Source organism: Athene noctua, chromosome 17 (genome assembly GCF_965140245.1).
Source record: "Athene noctua chromosome 17, bAthNoc1.hap1.1, whole genome shotgun sequence".
Taxonomy (NCBI): Eukaryota; Metazoa; Chordata; class Aves; order Strigiformes; family Strigidae; genus Athene; species Athene noctua.
Genome location: NC_134053.1, coordinates 307,255 through 332,436, shown reverse-complemented (window position 1 = coordinate 332,436; position 25,182 = coordinate 307,255). Strand labels below are relative to the sequence as shown.

Here is a 25,182-nt window from a genome sequence, read left to right as displayed (position 1 = left end):
CGGCCGTGAAGGTGGGAGGCCGCCGCCCGCCCCAAGGCCGCAGCAGCCCCGGCAGCGGCTGCGCCAGGGTAAGTGGGGCTCCACGGCGTGGCCCGGCAGAGCCCGGGCGGGGACACCGGCGCTGGGGCTCTGCTCTCACCGGGCGCGGCTGGGGTCGGCCTTCCCCTCCGGGCGGCAGCTGCAGAGCCCCGGCCCCAGGGAAGCCCTGCAGAGGCTGTCGGCCCCGCCCGCGGAAGGGAACGGGCAAGCAGGCGACGCTGAAGGCTCCAGTGCTGTGAAGAATACGCGAAAAAGAAATAAAAGTGTATCGTCTAAGTGAAAATCGGACGCCACTTTACCTTCTGGAATTTAATAGCACCTCTCAAACTTACACCTCTTCCATGAAAGAGGCTGAAGCTTCAGAAAGCTTTCTGCAGTAAAATGGTGAGCGCACAGCCATCAGCCCACGGCCAGGCTTCAGGGGAGTGAGATCAAAAGGAAGATCTCATTGGAAAGCAGGTCTCAGTCAGGGAAAGCATCCAAGCAAAGCCGTTAAAACAAATAACAATAGTGGGATGTAAAAAAGACAGAAGAATAAATTATAGAAGTCATCTGTTTCCATCTAAAGACCAATTACAGCCAATTCACAGTCTGAGTAGTGGCTAGTGAATTATCTGCTCATCCATGATGATGCAGGTCTTGCTAAAATCCCTGGTAACCAAAGCCCAAAGGTCTCGGATTCTGCAGTGACACCACATCACAGACCCAGCCCAAACACACCGCGTCCTTTACCAGTCTTTTATCTAGCAAAGGGCAGCCGAGCGTTCCCGCTGAGTCCAGATGAGCTGCAGGAGGTGCCAGAACTCTGAGGACGGGCCAGTACGTCGCAGCCGGCGCTCGAGGGAAGGGCGGTAGAGGATGGACGTGTGTTTCTTGTTCTGCCACCCCCTGCACTGGGAGTGGATTTGAACCAGGGATAACCTCTTCACCCAGTGGCCCGTAAGACATGAATGTACAAAAGTTGCCATTTTATCATTAAAGTGGTTAATATCAAATAGCTCAAACCACACAAGATGTCAGCAATAGGGACATATGGGAAATGAATACCTTAATTCTCACTTGACATTGGCTTATTTTTTAATGCATTAGGCTTTATTCTTTCCAAATCAATTCGCAGTAAATGCGTTTAACCAGAAGATGCATGTTTTAGAACACAGTTAATAAATTGCTCCCTCTTAGTCAATAATGAAAATAATATCCTTTAGTAAGAGGCACACAGTCCAAAATTTTCACTTAACAGACAAGCAAATTAAAAATTGTTTATCTCAGTTAAATTCCTAGTTCTTCTAGAGCAGGAACTTCCTTACATCACTTGTTACTGGGTTTCTTCTTAGTCATCCTAAGGGAAGTAAACACAGTACACACTTTTCAAGAAGAGACTTGTTAGAAACTACATGCAGATGGGAGCTTCTGCTTTGAAAGCCTTTCGGCCACTTCACAGATCACAACACTGCTGAGCCTGCCAGCCCAGTATTTAGTATTTAAGCTTTACCTGAAGTCCAGAGCACCTCAAGCTCCATCAGTAGTTTTACATCAGAACTGGATATTGTGTCCTCAGAAGTCTGTGGGCAGCGTTTGTGTCAGGTAATATACTATGTCTGAGGCAAAAGCTCAGCAAACTTAGTACTCCTTTTTCATCTGTGAGGACTAAGAATTATTTCCATGCCTAAGCTAGAAAGTGGAACAGAAGAAACAGAGTGTAGATGGTGATGAAGCTAGCCTAAAAATTTTTATTAATGAGTTTTTCTGATACTCTCCTTAAGTCAGACAGATGGATGAAATGGAATATGGCTATTTGTGTAGATTCTCATGCATACACAGCAGTCCCTTCAGTCTTACAAAGTTATTTTTATTTTGCATTTTCAACAGTTATTCCATTAAGTTTTTTCTAAAATAAAAATTCTGCTTTCCATAGAAAGCTATAATTAACAAAAGTCACTTTCTCTCTTTCTTTTCACCTCATTTTCTGAAATGATGTAGAAGGAATAGCACGCTTAGAAGAGCCAGATTCTTCCTCATTTTCATGGAGACGCTTCCTTGTTGTAGTTGGCTAAAAGAAAAGATACAGCAGGATGGCTACATGAAATCAGGTAAGACAGAGCCTAACTGTTCTTGCTACAGAATTACAGATGTTAGATAAACTCTCCTTTCTGTGACCAAAAAAGCAGCATGACTAACAAATGTTTCTCTACCAAGATTTATCTAATTATATTTGATCCTTCTCGTATAAGACACTGCCCCCAGCTTCATCTTTCACTACTGATTAAAATTCTCTCAATTGGCATCTGGTAATGAATGTCACAATACCATTCTAAACTTTCACAAACAGGAGAATTTTTATTTGAATACTAAACATTCATGACTTGGACCCATCAAAACATACATGTCCAACCATTTAGTTTTAAATATATGAATAACCATTTAAAGCCTAGGAGACTGTTTCTATACGTTTAAACAAAGCATCCTGCCAAAGTCCACTGCTTCTATTCAGAAAGCAGGTAGGCAGCAGACTGCTACACACACCCAAACTGCATGTTCCTCTAAGTTCTCAAAACAAATTGATTTTCTTACTATGAATTACTTCAAAATCTAGTTTCTCTATGCATCAAGTATTAATCTTAAAATAATCTGTCTCACATACCATTTTTGATGTTTGTGGTGGATTCATATTGGCACGTGTCTGAGCAAGTACGTGTTGAAATGTATTCTTCATATCCTCGTCCTGTGGAAAAAAAGCAGTAACTCTAGGTAGTATATGGAATATTTAAGGGAAAAGCCTACATTTTTGCCAATTAAATGGATGAGCAATTAAAGAATGAATGAAGGAGAAAAAGAAGTTCCCCCACTTCTGCCCAAATAAACACCTTCCTAATACGGCTTCACCAAGGGCAAGTTTTGCCTGACCAGCCTAGTGGCCTTCTATGATGGAGTGACTGCATCAGTGGACAAGAGCCACGGATGTCATCTGCCTGGACTTCTGTAAGGCCTCTGACATGGTCCCCACTACATCCTTCTCTCTAAATTGGCGAGAGATGGATGGACTGTTCTGTGGATGAGGAATTGGCTGGATGGTCTCATCCAGAGCATCACGGTCAACACCTCGATGTCCACATGGAGATCAGTGGCAAGTGGTGTCCCTCAGGGCTCCAAACTGGGACCAGTGCTCTTTACTGTCCTCAGTGACATGGACAGTGGGATGGAGGCACCCTCAGCAAGTGTGCAGATGACATCAAGCTGTGTGGTGTGGCCAACAGGCTGAGGGGAGGGATGTGCCATCCAGAGGGGCCGGCACAAGCTCGAGAAGTGGGCCTGGCCCGTGTGAGGTTCAACAAGGCCAAGGGCAAGGTCCTGCCCATGGGCCAGGGCACTCCCAAGCACAAACCCAGGCTGCGCCAGGAGGGGATGGAGAGGGACTCTCGATCAGGGGGTGCAGGGATAGGATGAGGGGTGATGGTTTTAAACTGAGAGAGGGGAGATTTAGATGAGATCTGAGGCAGAAATTCTCCCCTGTGAGGGGGGTGAGGCCCTGGCACAGGCTGCCCAGAGAAGCTGTGGCTGCCCCCTCCCTGGAAGGGCTCAAGGCCAGGTTGGACGGGGCTTTGGGCAACCTGGGCTAGTGGAAGGTGATGGCACTGGATGGGCTTTATGGTCCCTTCCAACCCAAAACCAGTTCCGTGATTCTAATATGCTCCACAGCAGAATGTTGAGCAGGTGGCTTATGTACAGTGCTGGTAAGAAAAAATACTTCTATTTCATTCTACAAAGAAGGAGTTTTCCCTCAGTAACTTGTTAGTACTGCTCAAGCTAGAACCAAACTTGCACTATCAGTCAACAATGTACAACAACATTGAGAGAACAGAACATACAGGGTAGGAGCTTGTGCAGGTAATTCATTATCAGAAGAGGCCTCATCAGGACCAGAGTTAATCACTCTTGAAAAACAAATTTTTTCCTTATAGTCTTACATTCTGTTCTCATAATGACTTCCCTTCCTAACTGTATGTTTTCATTTCCACTAGCTCAGCTTCATCAGTATCCCACATTTGGGTAGTTTTCATTCCACCCCTGCCAAGCAAGCCTGTTGTACACAGTAGATAGAGAAGAACCAGCTAAAACAGCCATACCCTAAAAACCCAACAAACAAACAAAAAAAAACACCACACACACTGAACTTTTAAGCAAATCATTATCTTAGAAAGCATCCCAGAGTTATCCTTCACATCCACAGAACATATTAAAGGTTGTAAATGGAAACATTTGGAAAGCAAATATTCAGAATTTGGGAAGGATGTCACTGAAGTTAAGTTTCCCTTTTGAAAACCCAAATTATTATGAGCATATGTTAGACTATTCACACAGAAGTTGACCGGGCAGGACACTCCACCCGAGGCAGTAAGCCAGAGGCTGCCATGGGCGGAGGGGGAGTGCTGGGGGACACACTGCAGAGCAGGTGAGTCCCCGGTCCCCAGCGGTCCCCAGCGCGCGTGCACAGGCTGGGCTGCAGCCGCAGTAAGAGGACGGAAGGACAGCACAGGGGACGGGAGGGCAGCAGAGATTCTTTGTTAAGAGAAGCTACTCTAGCAGAACATCAGGCATGTTTCAAGAGAAAAAGCTGGCGTGTAACCTCACTGTGGTTCAGCTGCCAGGGAGCGGGGTGCTCCTGGCACAGGCTGGGCAACCGCAGGAACGGGCAGTCTGCACTAACAAGGCCTCTGGACAACACAGCATACTCCCAGTTTTCAAAAGACAATCTCTTTTGGGAATTTTATTAGAATGGGTTGCTGGAAACCCTAAATCAGACTTCCATACCCAAAATCAGGTCTTTAAACCTCTCCCAGGACTAAATGCAGTATGCTGCTCACAGCAGTTTAATACAGATCGTTTCCTTTGGCTGAGATGTGAACAGTGACTGTGTGTTCACCAAACAAATAACTGATCTCGAACCCGACCCAGACATTCATACTAAACAACTGACTGAAGCTAACAGGTTGTGTTCCTTTATCACAGCAAAAATTGGAAAACTCAAAAGAGAATCAAATTGAACATTTGCTGCTGGAGACAGTTAGAAATAAGGATCATTTAGCTCCTAAGGATTTCAAACGCTACCTGTGATTGCTGGGTGAAGGCAGAGAGGGAGGGTTCTTTTTCTAAACTATGGAGTATATTACAGTATCTCCTTTTGTGGATTAAATATGTTCTTAAGCACTACAAAGACTTTGATGGGAACATCCAATTTATTTTATGTAGAACTGGGACTTATCTGTCTTTTCCAGTGTGACGTGTTTTGACTGTGGTTACATTTGAGTTGATGGATAATTATTTTTCCATTTATATAACAAACACCTGAGTTTTTCTTCAGCGTGCAGCCAAACTAATTCTGTCCCATTAAAAAGATCCCAATTAAGTTTTCAGAGGCAGAAACAGCAATTAGTTGTTTATATGCCTTTAGAAAATTTTTTATTAAGTCCCTGGTAAATACAGGTAAGACATGTCCACTGAGGAGTACTTAGGTTTAAGCAGCCCACTAAATTTTAAAGTTTTAATCAAAGAATGGAGTAAACAGCATAGGTATTTAAAACACTGATTTGAAAGCACTACTGCTTCAAATAAAGCTGTAGAAATTAAGTTTTATTTGGAGAACGTGTTTACTTTTAATATCTGAAAAATCCCCTGGTGGACCCAAAGTCACTCGAGAGAGCTAGCAGGCATTAGCTGTGCACAGAAACTATGCCACTGCTGTGGTTTTTTCCATACTAACTTTTAAAGGTAATACTTACAGACAACACAAGAGGGAGTGGGGAGCCAGTAACTCCTTCTCACTACTCACAGTAACAGGACTCAGGGAGCTCTTTTGCTGGTAGTATTCAACGTGTGTGATATCTAGAACTGAACATACTGGATGTTGGCCTTCCAAGCAGGCAGCGCACATCACCATAAACAACTGATACTCTTAGCAACAGCCCATGAAGGGAAACACTGTAAAAAATGGCACCTGAACGCTCAGTGACCTTTGGAATTGCGGGTATGATGTTTTCTGAAACTTTTTGTCCAGTCTTCAAAATTAAATGTAACAGTAAGAGGTGTCCCTAAAGGGAATATACAATCAAGATGCTAATAACTTGAATTTATGTACTGAAATACCTCAAATTCTTAACTTGTCTAAACCACTGTCACGTATTTCCTCTTTCCCATTATGCATACCAGTGATTTTTAAAATCAGTGTAGCATGGTTCATCAATAACAGTTCCTGCTGAGAATTTTAATAATCTACATGCAATCAACTCACTGTAGAAGTTACACACAAAACTACAGTAGTAAAAGCCAGGAATGGCAGGAAGAATTTTTTGATGCCCAGCAGTATAATCAGGACAAGCTAATACCTTAAAAAGTCATCCAAATGCATTCTCTGTCTCAGGAAGCTGCCAGCTGTTGAGCACCGACTCATACTCTCTTGCCTCCGCTCTGTTTCTTATGCTCTTCACCTAAGAGTTCACCTAAGACACAGTTCCCAGTGGGGTTGTGAATAGCATTATGCTCAGCGTGAGTAAATAGAACCCATTGTGTGGCTCAGAGGTAGGCTGGGTGACTTTCTTCAGCCTCCTCTAGCTAAAATATCCAGGAAAGCTCACAGGCCCAGCAGTCACCTCTGCAGTGCCAAAATTAATAGGTGACCACCTAAAGATTACCTCTCACTAACCTAACTAGACTGTAATGGGAGGCAGGGAAACCATCACCTCCTACTCAGAGGGTTCCCAAACCAGTGACACTTACTCATTCTCATCATAGTAACAACATAGCAGTCCTGGACACTTGCCAGGATCACGCTCTGCAGGATTCTGCACTGCCTGCCCACACAAACAAGATGAGGAAGTGGGACTCTGTTACAGTGCTCAAAGAAGGGGGTCCATCCTATCAGAACTGCAATCAGACCTGGCCTCTAAAAAAACCCCACATCTTGATTCTCAGATGTTAAAGAGTTCTCAGAAGAGGTGTCTCAGGAAGGATGCAGAAGCTGATGGTTATACTGAAAGAAGGTATTCAGCAGAATACTCCATGCTTTTTTTGCAGTACTCTCTGCAGGTACTAAAAATCTGAGCTATAGACTAGCTACAGATGCAGACTGGGCTTTATTTTCTGAGAAAAAAATTCCAGAGATCCAGGATTTTCCATTAAATTCAGACTGGGTCATGGCAGCATACAAAGAGTGTTGAAGCAGGACCAACTTAATACAAGTATCCTTCAACAAAAATAGAGAGGCCCATCAACCTCTGCTGTTGAGCTGGCACCACATCTTCCAACAGAAGCTAAGTGGCCAGAGGGAAAGAATTAGTGACAGAAAAGCTGGCATTAAACAGAACAGACTTGCAACTTGCTGGGTGGCATGGCACAGAAGTAGGAAGAACTGTACCTGTCACTTGTGCTCAACCACTGACCTACAGTGTTGACCCAGGCAGGTATTTGCAAGCTCTACCTATTCCAAGTCTTCCCGAGCAGAGACCACAAGGAGCTCATTGTTGGTATTTACCATCGGGACCACTGAACCCTGATTCTCTTAACATCAGAATCAGTTTCATCTTCCTCCCACAAAGAAAACACAGCTGTTTTGATGGAAAGGCCAGAAATGACAGGACTGCAGGAGTCCTGACACACTGCTCAGCTAAAGGTGATAGGCTGGAACAGGGCAGAGCTCTTCAGTACTCTGCAATGCCTATAAAACATGATCTGGAGTCAAAACATCCACGGGATAACCACAGAACGGTGAACACAAACTGTGAAACATCTTCTTCCAGCTGGACAATTTATAGTCTGTGAGCCCTTCTCCCTCACCTGAACACAGGTTACTGAAGATGCATCAACCAGGAGATACTGCAGATTTAGTCCAAGAGAATTACACTACTTGGCAAGGACCCAAGCTGCTCTGAGCCACCTTTATTATATGATGATATAATAAAGATCATGAGACCAAGAGAACAACAAGCTCTCCTACACAAGTTCTTAACCTGTCACCAGGGGTCCCGACATAGCAGTAAGACACATTCTAGCCTGGGTCAGGCTGCATCGGGGGTAATCGGAGTGATCACAGCTGAGAAATGCCCTCAGCCTGCAGAGAGAGCATCCGAAGTCATGTGAACTGCAGTGCTGTCAGTTAAGCCACAATGAGGATGCATTATCCAGCTAATGAAGAGAAAAGGCAACAGACATAAAATTAAGGATAGTGTGGCTGCCGTGGAGAAGAGATGAAGAAGTTACTGATTCCCTTCTCTCTCTGGCAGAAGAGTACGTGATGTGGCAAGGTAAAATGGGGACCTCGTGACAAGGAGAAGTCAAATTGAAAAGGAAATCAAGCAAAGTAGTATTTAGGCTGGGAAAAGGCACTGAACCACATCAGGCAAGGCTACAAGACTACAAATAGCAGTAACAGCAGTTGAAAAGGACCACGGAACTGAAGAACCAAGAAAGCAGACCCTGCTGTAAAAGCAGCAGTAGGAAGGGGGAAGAGCTAAAGAAAGCTTTGCCAAGGACAGGGGCCAAGAAAATAAACACATTGAAAAATGCAATGGCAGCTACTGCAAGAGGAAAAGACAAGGAGAAAAGGAAAAGAAGAAAATCTGTGTGCTGCGGAGACAGCATTTGCTTGTTGGGAGAGCAAAGGAGCAGGTCTGTTCTGTATGCTGCAAGACAGAGAAGGCTCCATCCCCCAAAGGCTTTGAGACACAACAAGGTGCTGCAAGACCATCTTGCTTCCAGCAGAAAGTCACGGAAGCAGTCTGTTCAAGATGCTCACTCTGGTTTAGAGTTGTCCAGCACCAACACGGTGACTACAGTATCCAGGCTAAGGGATAATATCCTACAGGTTGGGACCTGATGGCTCCTCCTCCTCCATGTCATTGAAAATGCCAGTAAAACAAACAACTCCTAAACATATATCTTTCTCTCTCTCTCTGTAAGTAGGCAGCAGGCTCTCTCTGGTCCTGCAGCAGCCAGCAGGAACTGTAAAGGGCAGCTGGCAGGCCCATGAGAGGCACCAGATGGCAGCTGTTCTTCTGCTGGCACTGTCAGAGACAGCCTACAGACCCGCAGAGTTAAGCTCTGACTTCAGGCAACAGCTGTTACTCCTGTCAGGCTAAAGAACCGAAGCTCTCCTCGCCCACCCCTGCATCCCTCTCACGGTGTTCTCCAGAGAAGCAGGGTCCGGCACACATTACACCTCTGGTGCCCAGAGCAGTGTTCCCCTGCCTCCCTGCAGAAGCAGATCATACTGCACCAACAAAACCTCGTGACACCCACGCTACTGAACGGCCTTCGCGTTTACTCGAGAAGTTATCCCCAGAACCACCCAGCTTTGCTGTACTTCAGTTAAAGCTCAATTCCTACCTGGAGCCAAGGATGCTCCAAGGCTGCTTCTGTTGTAAGACGTTTGCTTGGATCCACCACTAACAGCTTCTTCACAAGATCCAGAGCTGAGGTAATAACGAGAGTTGGTTGGCATATGATCAGTAAATTCAGTACCTGAAAATAAGTTCTGCAATCTGCACACACCAAAGCTACATGCAACCATGTGTCTTGTAACACTTGAGAACAATGTCCCAAAATACTGCCTGGGCAGATCACTTTTCTTTCTTCTATGCACAGGGAGGGCTGTAGGCTGTAACCATTTTTCCTTCACATGCAACACTTTGCAGTATGCCAAAAGTATACCAAAGTTACCAGCAGATAGACTGAGCATGTCCACAATTTACATTCTGAACATGCACAGAAAGTTCAGACTTTCCCGAAAGCTTCATTATTACTGTGGACAAGCAAAGACAGCTTAAATCAGTTTCCTGGTTTACAGTGTCTTGGAAAGCAGATTATCCATCTGGGAAGATGAGAAGGAAGAGACATGTATGCTCAACACAATCACATAAATTTTGTTCTTAGAAAACTGCTTCATAGACACTGTAAAAAATATGGCATTTATGTCACATTTTATGACTCCAAGTCTCCCATAAAGGAATTTTGGCAAGATTCACTTTTCATTGTATCTGATTATTCTGTTATACATACCATTATGACTATGCATGACCTTAACATCATTTTCATTCTCATATATGGCTTATTACTGAATAAGTTTGAAATAATTCAGGAAGGAGTTACATTTGGCCGGTTTATTAGAAAAAGAATGATCACATCATTTATTAGAACTTCCTCTGCACATTCAAAGGAGTATCCAACGCAAATACTACCGTTATTTTGTGCATATAAAATGTCCTGAAGAGGAAAAGCATGCAAACAGTAACTGTCATTTTAGTTTGCTATGCAAAAACTAAAATAGTTTTGCATACTACTTAGCTTAGAGTGGGCCAAATTTAATAGCTGATTCCAGAAACGTGGCTGATACTTTAAGCTCAAAGACTTTCACCATAAAATTATTCTTAACATTTCTCTCACAGAATTCTAACTTATATCCCTCAAATTCCTGGCATTTCAAGGCAAAGTTTGTAGACCAGCTTGATAAAGTCAGAAGGAGTGAAAAGAGGAAAAACAAACATATGTGCCAACGAATTCTATACTTCTGTAGCTATAATAAAGGTAAATGTTACTCAGAAATCTTTTAAATGAAAACATGTCCTCTTTCTAATGCTTCAACTTTGAACTTAAAAAAAAAAAACAAAAAATTTTAAGAGACTACTTTAAAAACTAAATATTTCACCATGCAATGTGCCATACAGCTGGCAGAAAGTTAAACAAAAACTACAAGCAAGGAGCCAGATACTCTGCTGCCCACTGTAATGGAGTCATACCCATGTCTGATACGTGCTTCCATTCTTTTGAAATGAACGTGTATTCTCCACGAGTGATTTGATCTTTCAGAGGTAGTTGAGTATTTTGCTCATTAAATGGTGGATATCCACACAAGCTATATAAAGGAACAAAGCAAGTTAAACAACACAGATTTTGTTGTAGCGAATGAAACACTAAAAATCACACATTTTAAAGCATCTGCTGTCATTAGCATCTTTTACATGTGTATAGTTTTAAACACACTTTCACTTCCTAATAAAGATACTGAAGTTGCCAAGTCTCGAGCCATGTATGTCAACGACTGCCCAGTGAAGGCAGCATCTACACAATATCTTACCATACAAAAAGAATAACTCCTAAACTCCAGCAGTCCACAGCTCGGCTGTATCCAGCAGTCCCAAGTGAATTTAGAACCTCAGGAGCAAGATACGTGGGAGTACCACATAAAGTTTTCATAAGAGAAGTTTCTCCAAGAATCTTGGATTGTCCAAAATCTGTAATCTTGTGTTTAAAAACGGTAACACCACATTACATATTAGGATTGACTGTACTAGAACATATCATATCGTCAACATACATCAGGAGGTAACATTAAGCTTCTTCCTTCCAAGTCAGTTCCAGTACAACTATGAACAAAATCTACCCCAATCAGTATTAAGTATGCAATAAACAACAACTGAGAAAGGGAGAGGGAGAAATAGGACAGAGGATCACACTTTACACTAGCAAAAAGTGCTCCCAGATTTGGATGTAAATGGACAACCACAGAATAAAAGGACTGTATTTTATTAGAAGAGATTACTTGAAAAATAAGCAGTTTAGCATGCAAATCTATTCAATGCTTTATCTGGGGGAAAAAACAAAACAAAACACAAACACCCACCAAAAATCCCCAACCCTAACCCCCCCCAAAAAAACCCAAAACAACAAAAAACTCCCTGTCATCATACAGCCTGGCTATTTGTGAAAATCTCTCTGTAATTCAAGAATTTAGATTTTATTGAAAAAAAAAGTAGCAACATTTGAAGTTGTGTCCTCAGTTAAGTGCTAAACAAGCACATTTCTCAGTTGTTCTTAGGTAAGTGTACGGGTTGAAATATCCACAAAAGTAAAATTAAAATTACAAAAAACCCCTCAATGCTTTAAGTTACTTCATAGTTTGTATGACTAATTCCATATTTTTCTTTCTGTGTTTAAATAAATAGAGAAGAATGGGAAGGAATACTCCCAAATTTCTAAATGATCAAGAAGAAATATAAGCTTCCTTACCTTTATAAGACATATTTCTTCAGAAGATGAAAGTAACACATTCTCTGGCTTCAGATCTCGGTGTATAATTCCATTGTCATGAAGATACTGGATATATACAGATATAAAATCAAAGAAAAACAGACTAACAACTTTTTTTTAAAATGTAAGCTTCCCAATTTTTCATATAGCAATGGCAGGATAACTGAAATGACTGTTTAAGAGACATGCACACATTTATATATTATGCTTGACTCTTCTTAAAAAAAACAAAACAGAAACAAAAAACAACCTTAGAAACGATTATGGTTCAAATGTCAGATCTCAGCGCAAGCACAGCACATAGGCCTGGCAAGGTGTTCTGTCCTCCCCTCCACTGGAAAGCTGTACTCCTTCCTGCATCTCAAAGTATCAGAACCAAGGGAGAGAGAGTTCTGCGTTGCCTTTGCAGGAATTCTGGTTTTCCATCTCTCTCTCTCCTTTTAGTCATTATTGTTGTATGAGCGTACCCTCTTAAATACAAGTCCATGTTTCGGTTTGCAAAGACAGTTACATTCGCCATGCCACAACAGTCCTCACACCGGTGAGTGACAGCAGACACGTTTAAAAAACACCTCGGTCAAAGAGCTGGAGGCTGAAACACCGTTCAAAAACCTGGTGATATACTTAGGGAAACTGAGTAAGAAGCAGACAGAAGATCAAGATCAGGTTAAATACACAAAAGATTCTGGAAAAAGTTACTTGAGGCAAGCATAGAATTGTTCCCTTATCTGTAGTTCTGAAGTCTATGTGCAAGTCTACCATCCAGTTTTCTACTGGCTCCAAACTGGAGAACAGATGTCTAGTGTCATTAGAAGAACATCGGACAGCAAGCAAGAATCACAATTCAGTCATAAATGACTGATATATTAAGATACAATGAAGTCTGTGTTACACTGAGTCTAACTAGTAGTACAAAATACCAACTAGAGTTGTCTCCACATTTACACTGAAGGGAAGCTTTTATTTATGGTATCTGAAGACACAGTATCACTATGAAGTAGAAGTAATAGTTTGTCTTTATTATATCTGAAGACATAGTACCATTACAAAGTAGAAGGTAATAACACCACTTTCATTATATGGGCAGCTGTCCCAAAAATGAGAACTGGGGGGAAATACAATAGTTTATTCACTAATGACGAAAATAATTCTAGGTTTATTATTTATTAATACCTACTACAGAACAACTATTAAGTTTCTGGTTTTGGCAGTTGTGAGGTATTAAAATTGAGTCAAAAGAAAAAAGGAAAATAATCGATCTGAAAGCAGGTCCAGACAATTAAGTCCGAGGTAGAAAATAGTCTTGCAGAAATTACGAATGAAATACGCTTAGCATTCATGCAGTTATAAGGAATTTCTCTAAGGACTCATTATTCGGTATCTGAGATCTGTTAAAGTACTCTTAATCCATTGTCTGCTGAACTGAAATGCTTCTTCAGGAGTGCACAGTAATGCATCCGATCACTAATTTTTTTTTTGAAGGCTACTACACTGATGACGCTGTCCACACAGTACTGAGTCTCCCATGATAATCCTGCCACCAATGAGCACAGCCTGTATTATGGCTTTAGTCCCTGCTTTTAACAAGCAAGAGTTTGAGTGTTCTTTGGCTGCAGTCAGATAAAGGATCTTGTTAAATCAACTTGTTAAGAGCACTGCGCTGATCGCTTGCACGGGTTTCAGAAGTGACAAATGACAGAAAAATTCATCTGACTGATATCCATATGCATAATCATATTTTCCTTGGTAGAATTCATGATTACGTACCTTTACAGCCAGCAGCATCTGATAAAAATACAACTTGCAGGTAGCTTCTTTCATCTTGACTGGCCTTGACACTCTGTCATACAATTCTCCGCCCTCCATCCTAGAACAAATGCAGGTAAGAAGTTAATATATTGCTCCCCAAAGAGTCATCTCATTAGGCAAGACTGAGACCAAAACTTCTGGCAATTTTGGCTACAAAGAAGGAATGTATTTCTGAAAATGAGTGAGTAACGTCCTAAACGCAGCACACACACTGCTGAATTAGGCCCTAATCTCCTGAGTCTTGACGAGACTTGTCACAGTATTTTTGATCAGCCTCCTCTTACAAGCTCAAAAAAAATCAAAAAAGTAGCTGCAATCCACAACAGCAGCATAGTGGGCAACTCTCCAGGCACTAAGTGCCTTCAAAGCATAGAAAGATTACTCTCCTGGTTATCCTAGTTCCTAATTTTATGAGGTTTCAGAGAACAGTGGGGGCCAGCAAAAGAAAAACAAAACAAAACAAAACCAACCAACCAAACCCCCAGAGTTCAGAATTATACATGTTCTTTGTGGCTATGAAAAACATTTCATTTTATGCATTTACTTTCCATCAAGTTACTTACAGTTCCAAAACAATGTAGTAATCCTCTGCTTCAAAGAAGTTTTTGATCTTGATTAAGCAAGGCTAATAAAAGGAGGAACACAAAAGGACACAGACAGAAAAGTAGAATCATTTGTAGAAACGAACATTATCAAAGTTTATCATCCTGAAGTTCCTGTTTCAGTATGATTTCAACCATGCCAGTTAAACTAACAACACAGCTGACCCGTGCCCCAGGCTTTGGCAAACACTTAATATTCTAGTCTGTTGTCTTCTCCCCCAAACCTACACACACACAAACGTTCAGCCCTTGTGGTGACTACAGCTCAACAAGTATCCTTATTTTTTCCAGCTGTGAGTTACCATACCCTGGGTATTTGCTTCATATGCAACAGCACACTGGGAAACAAGGGAATGTTCATGGAGCTAGGCAAACCTTCTACTGAACAAAAGTCAAAGAAATGCCTTTTGCAGGGCAGGGGGGCAAGGAGGAGGGGATGCAGAGGAAATAGGATACAAATTCTAAAGATTGCCAGTGGAATCTAATCTTTATATTTTGTTATCTGGCAGTATTTACAAAAACATGCATCAAGGAAAGATTTCTACAACAGCAATTCAGATTGAAACTTCTCCTGTGAAGTTTCTCCTCAGATTTACATCTCAGTTATTTAAGACTTTAAAACCTCAAATTTGTAAAGACAGAGTATACTTTAAAAAATTTTTTTAAAAAGTGTTCAATAGACTTATTTACAAGAAAGATTATATACACCCTTTAACATATTTTCTAAACAGGAAAACTGGTCTTTCTTACATTAAGGTCAGTGAACTACAGAAGTATAGTAGGCAGCAAAAATGAATAAAAATGTACAGTAACACTCACATGATCTATTTTCTTCAAAATTTCAATTTCTGTATTGATATTAAAAGCTGGGTTCTATTAAGAGAATAAAATATCATATTGGATAAGAGTGCTGTTCTGGAATAAGACACATCAGAAATAACAGACAATACCAGAAAAAACATTGTTTCATGCCCCTTGGTACTTGAAGTGACCATAACATGCAGTCTTTTTCCATAACCAATCAGGTGCCTTCAGTGAACTAAATGAACAGTCTGCTCTCAACTATCTGTAGCAAGATATTGCTCCAGACACGTCACTGCAGGTTAGAAATCTCCCCTAAATTTCCAATCTACCAAAAAAAAAAAAAAAAAAAAAATCTTGTCAAGTATGTATCGCTGCTGTCCTTTAAACAGCTTCCCTCCCTCAAAGATCCTTTCCGTATGGGCTAACTCTAAAATTAAATGCTACTCTCTCCTAGCTTTTATTTTGCAAGATAACATAAACAGATGCTTTTAATCTGTGGCTTAGGCTCAACTCCTGAAACCAGCCCAGCAGTGGTTTTTGCTCTCCTTCCCATCGAAGTCAGTCGCCCCTGAACACACACTGTCAAATCTGTACACAACGTGCCAGGTGCAGTCCTGCCTCTGTTTTGTAGAGGGGCATTTCTTCACAATCATAATTCCTAACAGCATTTCTTGATCTTTATTAGACATGTTCCAAAACTGCATTTTGCAATTTTCCATTGCACTGATGTCACATATTCATCTGCAAAAAACTGTACCTACCCCCTCCTCTGACCTAGGAAAGGTGTAGATTATAGCAGAAATTGTCACTGATCTTGAGGTATACAATCCTGCACTATTAAACATTATCTCACTTCTGTTTCTCCAGCATTCAAAGGTCTTCATACATGATACTGCAATCTTCCTTTCCATCAACAGAGATTTGGGTCAGTGCCAGAGAGCTGAACTAGTGTATTCCTGCTTTTTGTGCCATGATCTCTAAATGTAATAGTACAGAAGACAAATTATCAGAAATTCCACCAGTAATTAATTTGGCTCCCACTGAAGCCTCCTGTCATCCCTTCCTCAGCCAGCTACCTCTCCACCTTAACATTTTTGCCTTTACAAAAATATTTTCCAACACAGGCAGTAGTTTCCCATACTGATGCACTGATGAAATATTTTGTCAGTTTGAACAGATTCTGTAAGTCTGGATCTGTGCTCTCAAGTCCATTTTCTCATTAAATAAATTAATACGGTTAATCCAACTTAACTTCAGTAAATCCACAGCAGCACAATTTACAGAACTCCTTCCGTGCACTTTTGCCTCTAACTGTACTTTTCTTCCAAGTTTATCCTATACCCTTCTATAAGATTAGAGTAATAGATAGGAAGTTGCTTGGATCTCTTTCTCGTGTTGGAGTAAAGCCACTTGCCTTGATCTCCTGCCAATTCAGCTTCTGCTACAAGACTGGACACACGGAAATCCCTTCCCAAAAGGCTACATATGAATTTGTTAAAAAGTATTATGATGGAGAATACAACAAAATTAGCAGAGTTTGTAAATTTTTGGTCAGACTCTGCTGGTTATGATGTGCCCATCTGATGCATTTTAGGGGATAAACCCCCCAAGACTCCCCACCACCCTCTGTATGTACCACATTAGCAAAAGGTCCTAAATGACAAACATAACAACATGTGGTCAAACAATAAAAGCAAGCATTTTCTACAGAATTCGACAGATTCTGTAAGATCAAAAGGCATTTTGAAATCACATACAGAGGACACTAAGTGAGAAAATCCTCTTTAGCTGAAGTGAGCTGGGAAGTCAGAGAGGTGACCAACTATTCCAGGACCACTGGGAGATGACCAGAAGACAGGCAAACAAAAATACTTACTGCCTCTCTAATTCCACTTGCCATGAACTTCCGTTTATTGATTATCTTCACCGCAACCTTGTTACAAGTGCTCTTCTCAAAGGCCAGTTTGACTTCTCCACAGGCACCACTAGCAGGAAAGCACAGCTATGTTAACCCTTACAAACACTTCTCAAAAATCTGCGAAACAAGTACAGACAACTGAAACGAAAGCATTGGGTTACACACAATCTGAGGCTGCTGCTTTCTAACTTCCTGAACATGGCATGTTGTCAAAACCTTTTCAGAAAGCATTCAATCCTTGGGAAATCTATTCAAACACCAAGAGATGTCAAGAGCCACCCATTCAAAAATGCAGAGTAAATGTGTAAAGCAACTAATTGGTCTGTACGGTGGGTGCCCATGAGCATCAAGAACAAGCTCTGTCAGCATTTCCATCACACAAATGCATTTAAGAGAAGAGAACCTAGTGAAGAGTTCTCTCAACACCACGCTGCACAAATCTGAAGCCAGATATGACAATACTTTTATTTTTACGAAGTAGCAATTACATTACAGGAACAAATCCTTGTATTTTGCGTCGGATTTGTTTCCACTTAACCATTCTCCAAATTCTTCACTGACCATCTTTTTCCAAAAGATAAAAAAATAGCCTCTCTCCTTTTTCCTGAAAGCAGTTCTTTCCCTTTCTGTCTGAAGGCCTCAACAGCAATGTTGTAGAAAGCCATATTCTGACATAAAGCTCTTCCTTCTACTTCCAATAACTGAGTAAACCAATATACAAAATTTTAAAACTTATTAAGAACCTGCAGACTTTTTTCTCTAAACCCCAGTTTCACAGTTAATGGTGGGTTACAAAACCCAAGCCAACTAGAGGAATAAAGCCAAAACTCCTGTTGTAAAGAAGAAGTTTACTCAGGTGTTGCCATTCTTTCTTTCTTTCTTTTTTTAAAAAAAAAAACAGCAGCTCAGGTAACACTGGTAGTCATTCCAGCACAAGATACTGAAAATGGTAACAAAAACCAATGCTTAATACAACAGAAAGAAGGATGCTTACCTTCCCAAAGTCTTCGACATGATATATTTCTCTCTGAGTTCTCTAGGAAACACTAACTGATCATCCACCGTAAGATCAGAAAATACAAACACTAGGAAAATAAGTGGAGATTATTTTCCTGTTATTAACTTTAAAATTTTGTTACAACAACTAACTATGCTTCTTGAGCTTTTATAGTCAACAGCGTAAGTAAGACAAGGCTGCCTGCTAGAAGAAAGATCATTATATTAAAAAGTTAGTTGATGCTATAAATGACATCAGCTATGGGTTAGCAAGGTGATCTCATTACTTAAAAGTGACATCATCACTATTAATTTTACAACAAGGCTTCATCAATTAACACTAGTTAGGGACAAAATCAGCAAGAATTTCAGTGTCACAGCAGAGAAGAAGTGACAGCTGGGAAGGCAGCATCTTACTGGAAAAACAAAAGCAAAGAAAGAAGCCTCCAACCTGCTAATATTTAAGAGGGTTTTTTTAATTATTATGCAGCACCTGGTAAGTTCCTGGGGTTTTTCAACCTCCCTTGAATAGTCTGTTTCTTCTGTTCCCACCACCACATACACGGCTACTGAAGCACAAAAGTGTTTTAAAAATAGGGAAACAACTGTAAAAGTTTATAGTCTAGTAAGTTGGTTCCTGATGCAGCTTCTTATAAGTTTTCTTTTTTCAGTTTTTTTCCTAGGGTTGAGGTGGATACAGGTAATTTTTATGTGAGTACTAAAACATCAAATCACAGCTGTATTTTAACAGCCCTCGTGAAGTAGCACAACTTGCAAAAACCATTCAGATCAGTGTGGAAAGGACCTCTTGGCCAGCACATGAAGAACCTACTTATGTTACGGTATGTTTTACCCTTATTAGTCTGTACAGACAGTGCAATTTCAGAGTTGTGAGTCAGGGGAAGCCTCTTCCCTCTTCCAACGAGCTCTCTATTAACAAAAGTTCCATTTGCACTGTGGTCTTCAATGTAGGCAACATAGGAATTTTTTGGACCCGTTTCCTCAAAGAGAAAAACAAAAGGGGAAAGATAACGGTGGGGAAAAAGAAACTTTACTGTAAAGACATGACAGTCTATAGCAATTTACTATTGTTGGCTCAGAAAATCATACTACTGAGGTTATTCCATAAACCAGCTTAATGGAGCATTGCCAAGAGTCTCGTTAAGGGAGTCAACACTGAAGCTAATGAAAACTGAGATTTCTTGAGGATCCGCCCCCGCCAAAGTCAATCTTCTTCGATTATGACAAGATATAAAAAGAAAGTTAACCTTTTTATCACCTACCCTGAAAATTCGGAAATGCTTCTTGCTGTAGTTTTGGTAGAAGCCAGTCTCAGACAATCCTAGCTTAGAAAAACTATAGTCACAGCTTTTGTCTCTTCCAAACCAGTATTCATCATTCACACAGTCTGTAGAGCGGGGGGAAGTAAAGCAGAGAGAGAACACAGAATTGCAGGGAGTTACTAACTGCGGCACTGCAGAATGATGCCAAGTGGCAGTGAGTGGGATAACAAAGACAAGAATCTTCCTATAAGATCAAGTTTATTTGTCTTAGTGCATGGTGCTTTGAATTATCAACACCCTACACAAAATTTTAATAATTTTAACCTCTTTAGTAACACAGTTTTCACTTCGACTTCAGCAATACAGAGAGACTTAGATGATATATCAACAAAATAAATTATGAAATGGAAAAATGAAGCAAGTGGTAAGGAATGTGAATACCCCACAATTCCTCTAAGCCTATGGAAGCTGCACACCAGGGCACCCAGTACAAACACTGGGGTGTAGCACGGAATAAAACATTACTGCAGAAGTTGCAAGCCTGAGCTGAGATCGGCTTGTACTGAATTTGAACATGAAAAGACACTGCTCTCCACCAAGGCCCTCAGAACTTTTCAGAGGTGCCACAATCGAACCAAGAGGCACATACCATAATTGCTGAAACCTTTTCCAAGTGCAAAAAGACGACCCCAAGGCTGAGGAACAAGCTCTTCAGACTCCTGGTCCTCAGGGATCGACGGAAGCTCCTGCGTGGGAACTGTGTCCAAGGAACTGACGGTCCCAGAACTGGAGGAAGACTGGCTGGTGCTCTGAGACCCACTGGAAGAGGAACCGGCCCCACTCTGGGACTGCCGGGCACCTTGAGACTGCTGCGCTTCGCTTCCAGTCTCTCGAGACATGGTGGCCTCAAAGAGAACATTTAAAAAAATAATTACTACAGGAAAGTAAAACTGGCAAACATTCACAGGCCGCACCGTTAATGTCCAAGTCTGTTCTCAGCCTTCAACAAAGTAAAACTCAGTGTGTGTGTATTACATGTAAATCCCCAGGAATTTTGCAAACCGTGATGTTTTGTGTTTTAAACAAAGAATGTGGTGCTCCCACTGCTGGTTCTGACACCACCGCGAAACCTTATTCCCGGATTTTCACTCCAGTTCCTCAGGGCTCACACGTCATTTCACAGAGACGGGAGCAGCGTCCCCCGACAGCGCAGCGACCACTGCGGCTTCCTGAACACGAAGGGAGAAACCGAAAACGGAAAAATAAGAACGATAAAATGAAGTACGTTTTCTTGATGCTGAAGCCCCGCAGATTTATCGCGCAGCAAAACAATTCCGTGTGTCGGCCGAACGTTCCCTGAGCAGCGGTTACAACCCGCGAACCCCCGTCCCTCTGCCGCGCGGGGGCAATCCTGCCGTTCGACCCCAGCGGCGCCGCGCCCGCAGCAGCTAACGTGCAAAACTGCCGGACTCGGAGACGCGCCTCACGCCCGCGGCAGCCGCTGTGGGAGGCGGCGACAAAGGGCCCCGCCGTGCCCCGCGGGGCGGGAACCCTCCGCGGCACCGGCCCCGCCGCCCGCTCGGGACCCCCCGGCCCGCTCGTCCCCTCCAGCAGCCGCGCCCCGGGCCCCCCCCGCCCGCTGCCCTGGGTTTTCTCAGGACTCACAGGCCCGGCCGGGCGGCCCCGCCGCCTCCCACCATCCCCCGCACGGACGCGGCGGCGCCACGTGCTCCGCGGAGCGGCCGGTACGCGGGCGCGGCGGCCCCGGGGCGCTCAGGCGGCGGCGGCCGCTCCGCACCCGCGGGGAGCGCCGGGAAGTCCCGAGCCGCGGAGCCCCGGGCGGCCCCTCCCGCCAGCGCCCGCCCCACCGGCACCGGGAGCGGCCACCGAGCGGGCCCGGGGCAGGCGGGAGGGACCCCGCGCCCCGCCCCCCCGCGCAGCGCCCCTGCCGGCCGGCGGAGCTGAGCCGACGCACCCCGCGCAGCACAGCCCCCGGGAGGGGCCGCGGCGGACGGCACCGGCGGGGCGGGGCGGGAGCAGAGACCGGGGGGGGGCGCGGGGGGACCCGAACTCACGGAGGGAGCGCGCGCCGCTCACCGCGCAGCCCGCACGCGCCTCGCGCCGCAGCGGAGCCAATCGGGGCGCGGGCGGCCGCGCGGGGGCTGCCGGGAGCCGGGCCCGCGCGATGCGGGCGGCGCTGCGCCTCGGCCGGGCGGCGCCGCGGTGCCGGAGCTGCGGCGGGACGGGCCCTGCCCCGGCCCCGCGGTGCTGGAGCTGCGGCCGCCCCGTCCCCGGCGTCGAGGGGCCGCCCCGCTTCTGCGCCGGCTGCCGGGCGCTGCAGCCGCCGGGGCGGCGGCCCGACCTCTTCCGCCTGATGGGCTGGTGAGTGCCGGCGGGGCGGCGGGGGCCGGGCCGGCCGCGGGCTCACGCCGCCTTCTGTCGCCCGCAGTGACCGCTCCTTCCGCGTCGATGCGCAGCAGCTGCGGCGGCGGTTCCGGAGCCTGCAGCGCGCCGTTCACCCCGACCGCTTCGGGCAGAGGCCGCCGGTGAGCGCCGCGCCGGGCGGGGCTGGGCGCGCTCGGTCTGGTCCCCGGTGCGGTGTCCGGGGGGGGGGGGGGGCACGGAGGGAACACGGACACGGGCTTGGCCGCCTCCCCCGTCGCGTCCCGCAGGGCTCCGCGGTGACTGGAGCCGCTGCCGCCCGCCCGCGTGGGGTTACGGGCACCGGCCGCGTTTGGGGTCCTGGTGCTCAGAGCGCTGCTGGCAGATCCACGGCGGGGACGGTGTGAGCAGCTGCTGTGGTCCCTGAAGCCTTAGTTGCCCCAGATAAGAGTTTCCCAGCCCAGCGAGCCCACTCCCTGCTCTTCCTGCCAGCTAAAAATATTCAACACTGTTTCTCCACAGGTAATAAAGCGTAACGATTCTGCCACTTACTTTTATTTATCATCCATTCCCAGAAAGAACAGTGCTACTCCGAGCAACACTCATCCCTCATCAACAAGGCCTACCAGACCCTGCTGAACCCCCTGAGCCGAGGCCTCTATCTCGTAAGGCGTCTGTCACCCCTTTGGTCAGGGCTCTGTGACAGGGCTGGGGCTGTCAGGCCTTTGACTCCATCACCGACACGCTCATGTTCCTCTGCAGAAGAGGATTCCCGGGCACTGCAGGGAGAGCAAAACCAAGCTTGGCTGAAAATTAATCAGCTTTTCCACTAAACACTTTACTGATTATTGCCATCTCCTTTGCTGCTCAGGTTACACTGATTTGTTTCCTGCAGCACACACCCTGTCTGTCCCCTGGCAGTCTTTGTGACACTTTTCTGCTTTGGTTAACTTCTCATCTTTATGATCTACCTGTGGAGCTCACTTTAAGATGTTACTCTGTTTATGCACATTTCATGGAAGTAAACTGGAAGATTTATCAGATAGTCAAGAAAACTATTCACATTTTAAAAGATATAAGAATGTGTATTTCCAAATTCCCGTTCTCTTCACCAGCTGGAGCTGAACGGAGTAGAGCCGGCACAAGAGACAGACTGTGATGCAGACCCAGTGTTTCTCACAGAAATCATGGAAATTAATGAGAAATTAGCAGACCCTAAAAATGAGGGTACCCTTGAAGAAATTGAAACTTTAATTAAAGGTAGGTTATGACTTCAGGGTTTTGGACAGAAATAAGTTACTGTATCTCATGTAATATGAGTCTTTCTGAAGACTCTTTAATTTTTTCAGTGTATTTCTTGTAGTATCTCTAACTTGCATTACTCTTGAACTGACTCACTGCAAGAGCTTGCCCCTGCCCAAATGCTGTCTTTACCAATTTATGCCACCTAAACATCAAATCTGGCTTGAGAAACTCTGTATAAAACAGTTGCTGTTCTGAAGGCAAAAATAAGGTATTTATATTGACTGTAAAAAGGAACTTACTGACCCTTCAGCAGATCAGGGCAAGTAGACTGTTCTCAAAGAAAGAGCCACTCAAAGTTGAATAACTGACCATGTTAAATAATTTCATTTATACAGACACTATTCCTTGCACCTTCTTCAGCTTAGCAACCATTAAGTGATTACTATCCCTATACAAGCAGCTTTCTTGTTTGTATTGTTGGTTTACTGAGTTTACATTTAGTTTACTGGTATATTTAATTATTTGCAATAACAGCGGTGTGCCAAAAGCAATTAGAATAACTGGAATAAAAACTAAGTAGAACAGAAGGAAATTACCTGCAGCAGGGTGAACACTAAAATTAAGTTAGATTTCTGGGAAGTTAGTGACCACTCATTTGCATTGGAATTGCTGTCTGTAAACCTGTCTAAATGAAGAAATCTCTCCGTTTGAAACTGTAATTTAAAAAATTGACAACATTACTATGGAAAGTTCTCTCAGCTCCCAGAAGATCGAGATGTACTTGAGTTTCTCACCACAGACAGTCAGAATGCAGTGGTACTGACTACACTAAGTATGTAACAAAAAGTGAATTAAATTATTTGTTTTACAGTTAAACAGGAAGAACTGACCAGAGAGGTGACTGCAGCCTTTGAAAGAGGTAGCTGTTTCAATTCAATGCTTAGCTGCCACACACAGCAGTTACAAATGCTTCAAAACCCCACATTCTTTTATTGACAAATGTTTCCTGATCTTCAGGACAGAAATACTGCATGAACAAGTGTTCTTTGTTTGGTACTTACAACAAATACTTCTAAGCTGCCCTTTCTGCTGATTCAGGCAATTCAGGACCTCACATTAAAAAAATCCAGTATGAAAGTTCCAGTTAATTCAGTTTGCATCAAAATGATCGCTTCCAGTGGGAATGCAGATGCTAAGAAATTTTTTGTTTGTTTCCCAGACTGCCGCTTAATCAAACTTGCCACCTGTGCTGAGACTTGAAGCTGTCAGCAGAGCAGAAGTCAATACAGCAGCAGTTCTGCTCTGCCCCGGGGCTGCACAGCAGGAAGGGCCCCGTGCCCCCCACGGCCTCAGGCTTTAGGAACTGACACTGTCTGGACCAGAGTCCTACAAACCTTTTGCATTTTTCAGTGGTGGCAGTTGGTCTAATTACATAAGTTAAAGAAAAAAAAAAATTTCTTGTCTAGATACTCAAAAATCCCCCGTGGTTACATCAATACTATAGCCACTTCACAGAAAAGTCGTTACAGGGCATTCGTGTCACATTTATTCCTAAATTGTTCATTTTTACATGTGCACTCAATGAGGTGTTCCAAAACCATCTGAGATGAACACAGGCAAGATGGTTTTAGTAGCGTATGGGTCCTCAAAACTTGCAGTTCTTGGTAGAGAAATGGGTGATGTCATTGAAATCTTGAGATTCGTTTTGAAAATGAAATTCAGCATTCCCTCCATAAACTACTACTGGTTTATTTCATTTCAGGTGATCTTCAGGAAGCTAAGAAGTTTCTAGCCAAAATGAAGTATTTTGCAAACTTAGAGGATAAAGTGAAGCACAAGAAGATCCCTTCCTGATACTGCTTCCTTTACCGCTAAGAGTTAATGTTATTTTCAATTAAACAGCTGATTTAGTTACCAAAAAATGGTGTTTGCTTCCCACCTTTTCATTAAAAGCTTTAATTCTGAGAGAAGGAAGATAAACCAGTGCTCACCGTGGCACTTACTGTGTGACAGATGGAACTGGGAAATG

The 25,182-nt window shown here is 43.6% G+C and overlaps 2 protein-coding genes and 1 long non-coding RNA gene across 5 annotated transcripts; 2 read left to right on the top strand and 1 right to left on the bottom strand.

The window, feature by feature from the left end:
* The first annotated feature begins 193 nt into the window (after positions 1–193).
* Positions 194–19,030, top strand: LOC141967191 (uncharacterized). The gene is made up of 3 exons (XR_012634664.1): positions 194–423; positions 2,020–2,129; positions 18,915–19,030. It is a non-coding gene; the product is annotated as an uncharacterized LOC141967191 (long non-coding RNA).
* On the bottom strand, positions 980–21,128 carry CHEK2 (checkpoint kinase 2). Of its 3 annotated transcripts, XR_012634663.1 has the most exons (15): positions 20,176–21,128; positions 19,527–19,651; positions 19,097–19,244; positions 18,242–18,332; positions 17,206–17,314; positions 15,345–15,398; positions 14,487–14,548; positions 13,882–13,981; positions 12,094–12,180; positions 11,162–11,325; positions 10,824–10,939; positions 9,415–9,500; positions 5,817–5,925; positions 2,681–2,761; positions 2,060–2,089 (listed from the first exon to the last, which is right to left on the bottom strand). XR_012634663.1 is itself a non-coding variant. In XM_074920688.1 (14 exons), exons 1-14 carry the CDS (start codon positions 20,423–20,425, stop codon positions 1,994–1,996), a joined length of 1,569 nt encoding a protein of 522 aa, XP_074776789.1. In that variant the 5' UTR covers positions 20,426–21,124; the 3' UTR covers positions 980–1,993. The 3 variants fall into 3 exon arrangements, 2 of the variants coding, with proteins under 2 accessions (XP_074776789.1, XP_074776790.1); XM_074920688.1 differs by lacking the exon at positions 5,817–5,925 and having other exon boundaries at positions 980–2,089; positions 20,176–21,124; XM_074920689.1 differs by lacking the exons at positions 5,817–5,925; positions 19,097–19,244; positions 19,527–19,651; positions 20,176–21,128 and adding an exon at positions 18,737–18,962 and having other exon boundaries at positions 980–2,089.
* A 568-nt stretch (positions 21,129–21,696) lies between these two features.
* Positions 21,697–25,075, top strand: HSCB (HscB mitochondrial iron-sulfur cluster cochaperone). Its single transcript, XM_074921360.1, has 6 exons — positions 21,697–21,908; positions 21,976–22,072; positions 22,484–22,573; positions 23,024–23,168; positions 24,025–24,072; positions 24,916–25,075. The coding sequence occupies exons 1-6, from the start codon at positions 21,712–21,714 to the stop codon at positions 25,005–25,007; spliced, it is 669 nt and encodes a 222-aa protein (XP_074777461.1). The 5' UTR covers positions 21,697–21,711; the 3' UTR covers positions 25,008–25,075.
* The last annotated feature ends 107 nt before the right edge of the window (positions 25,076–25,182 follow it).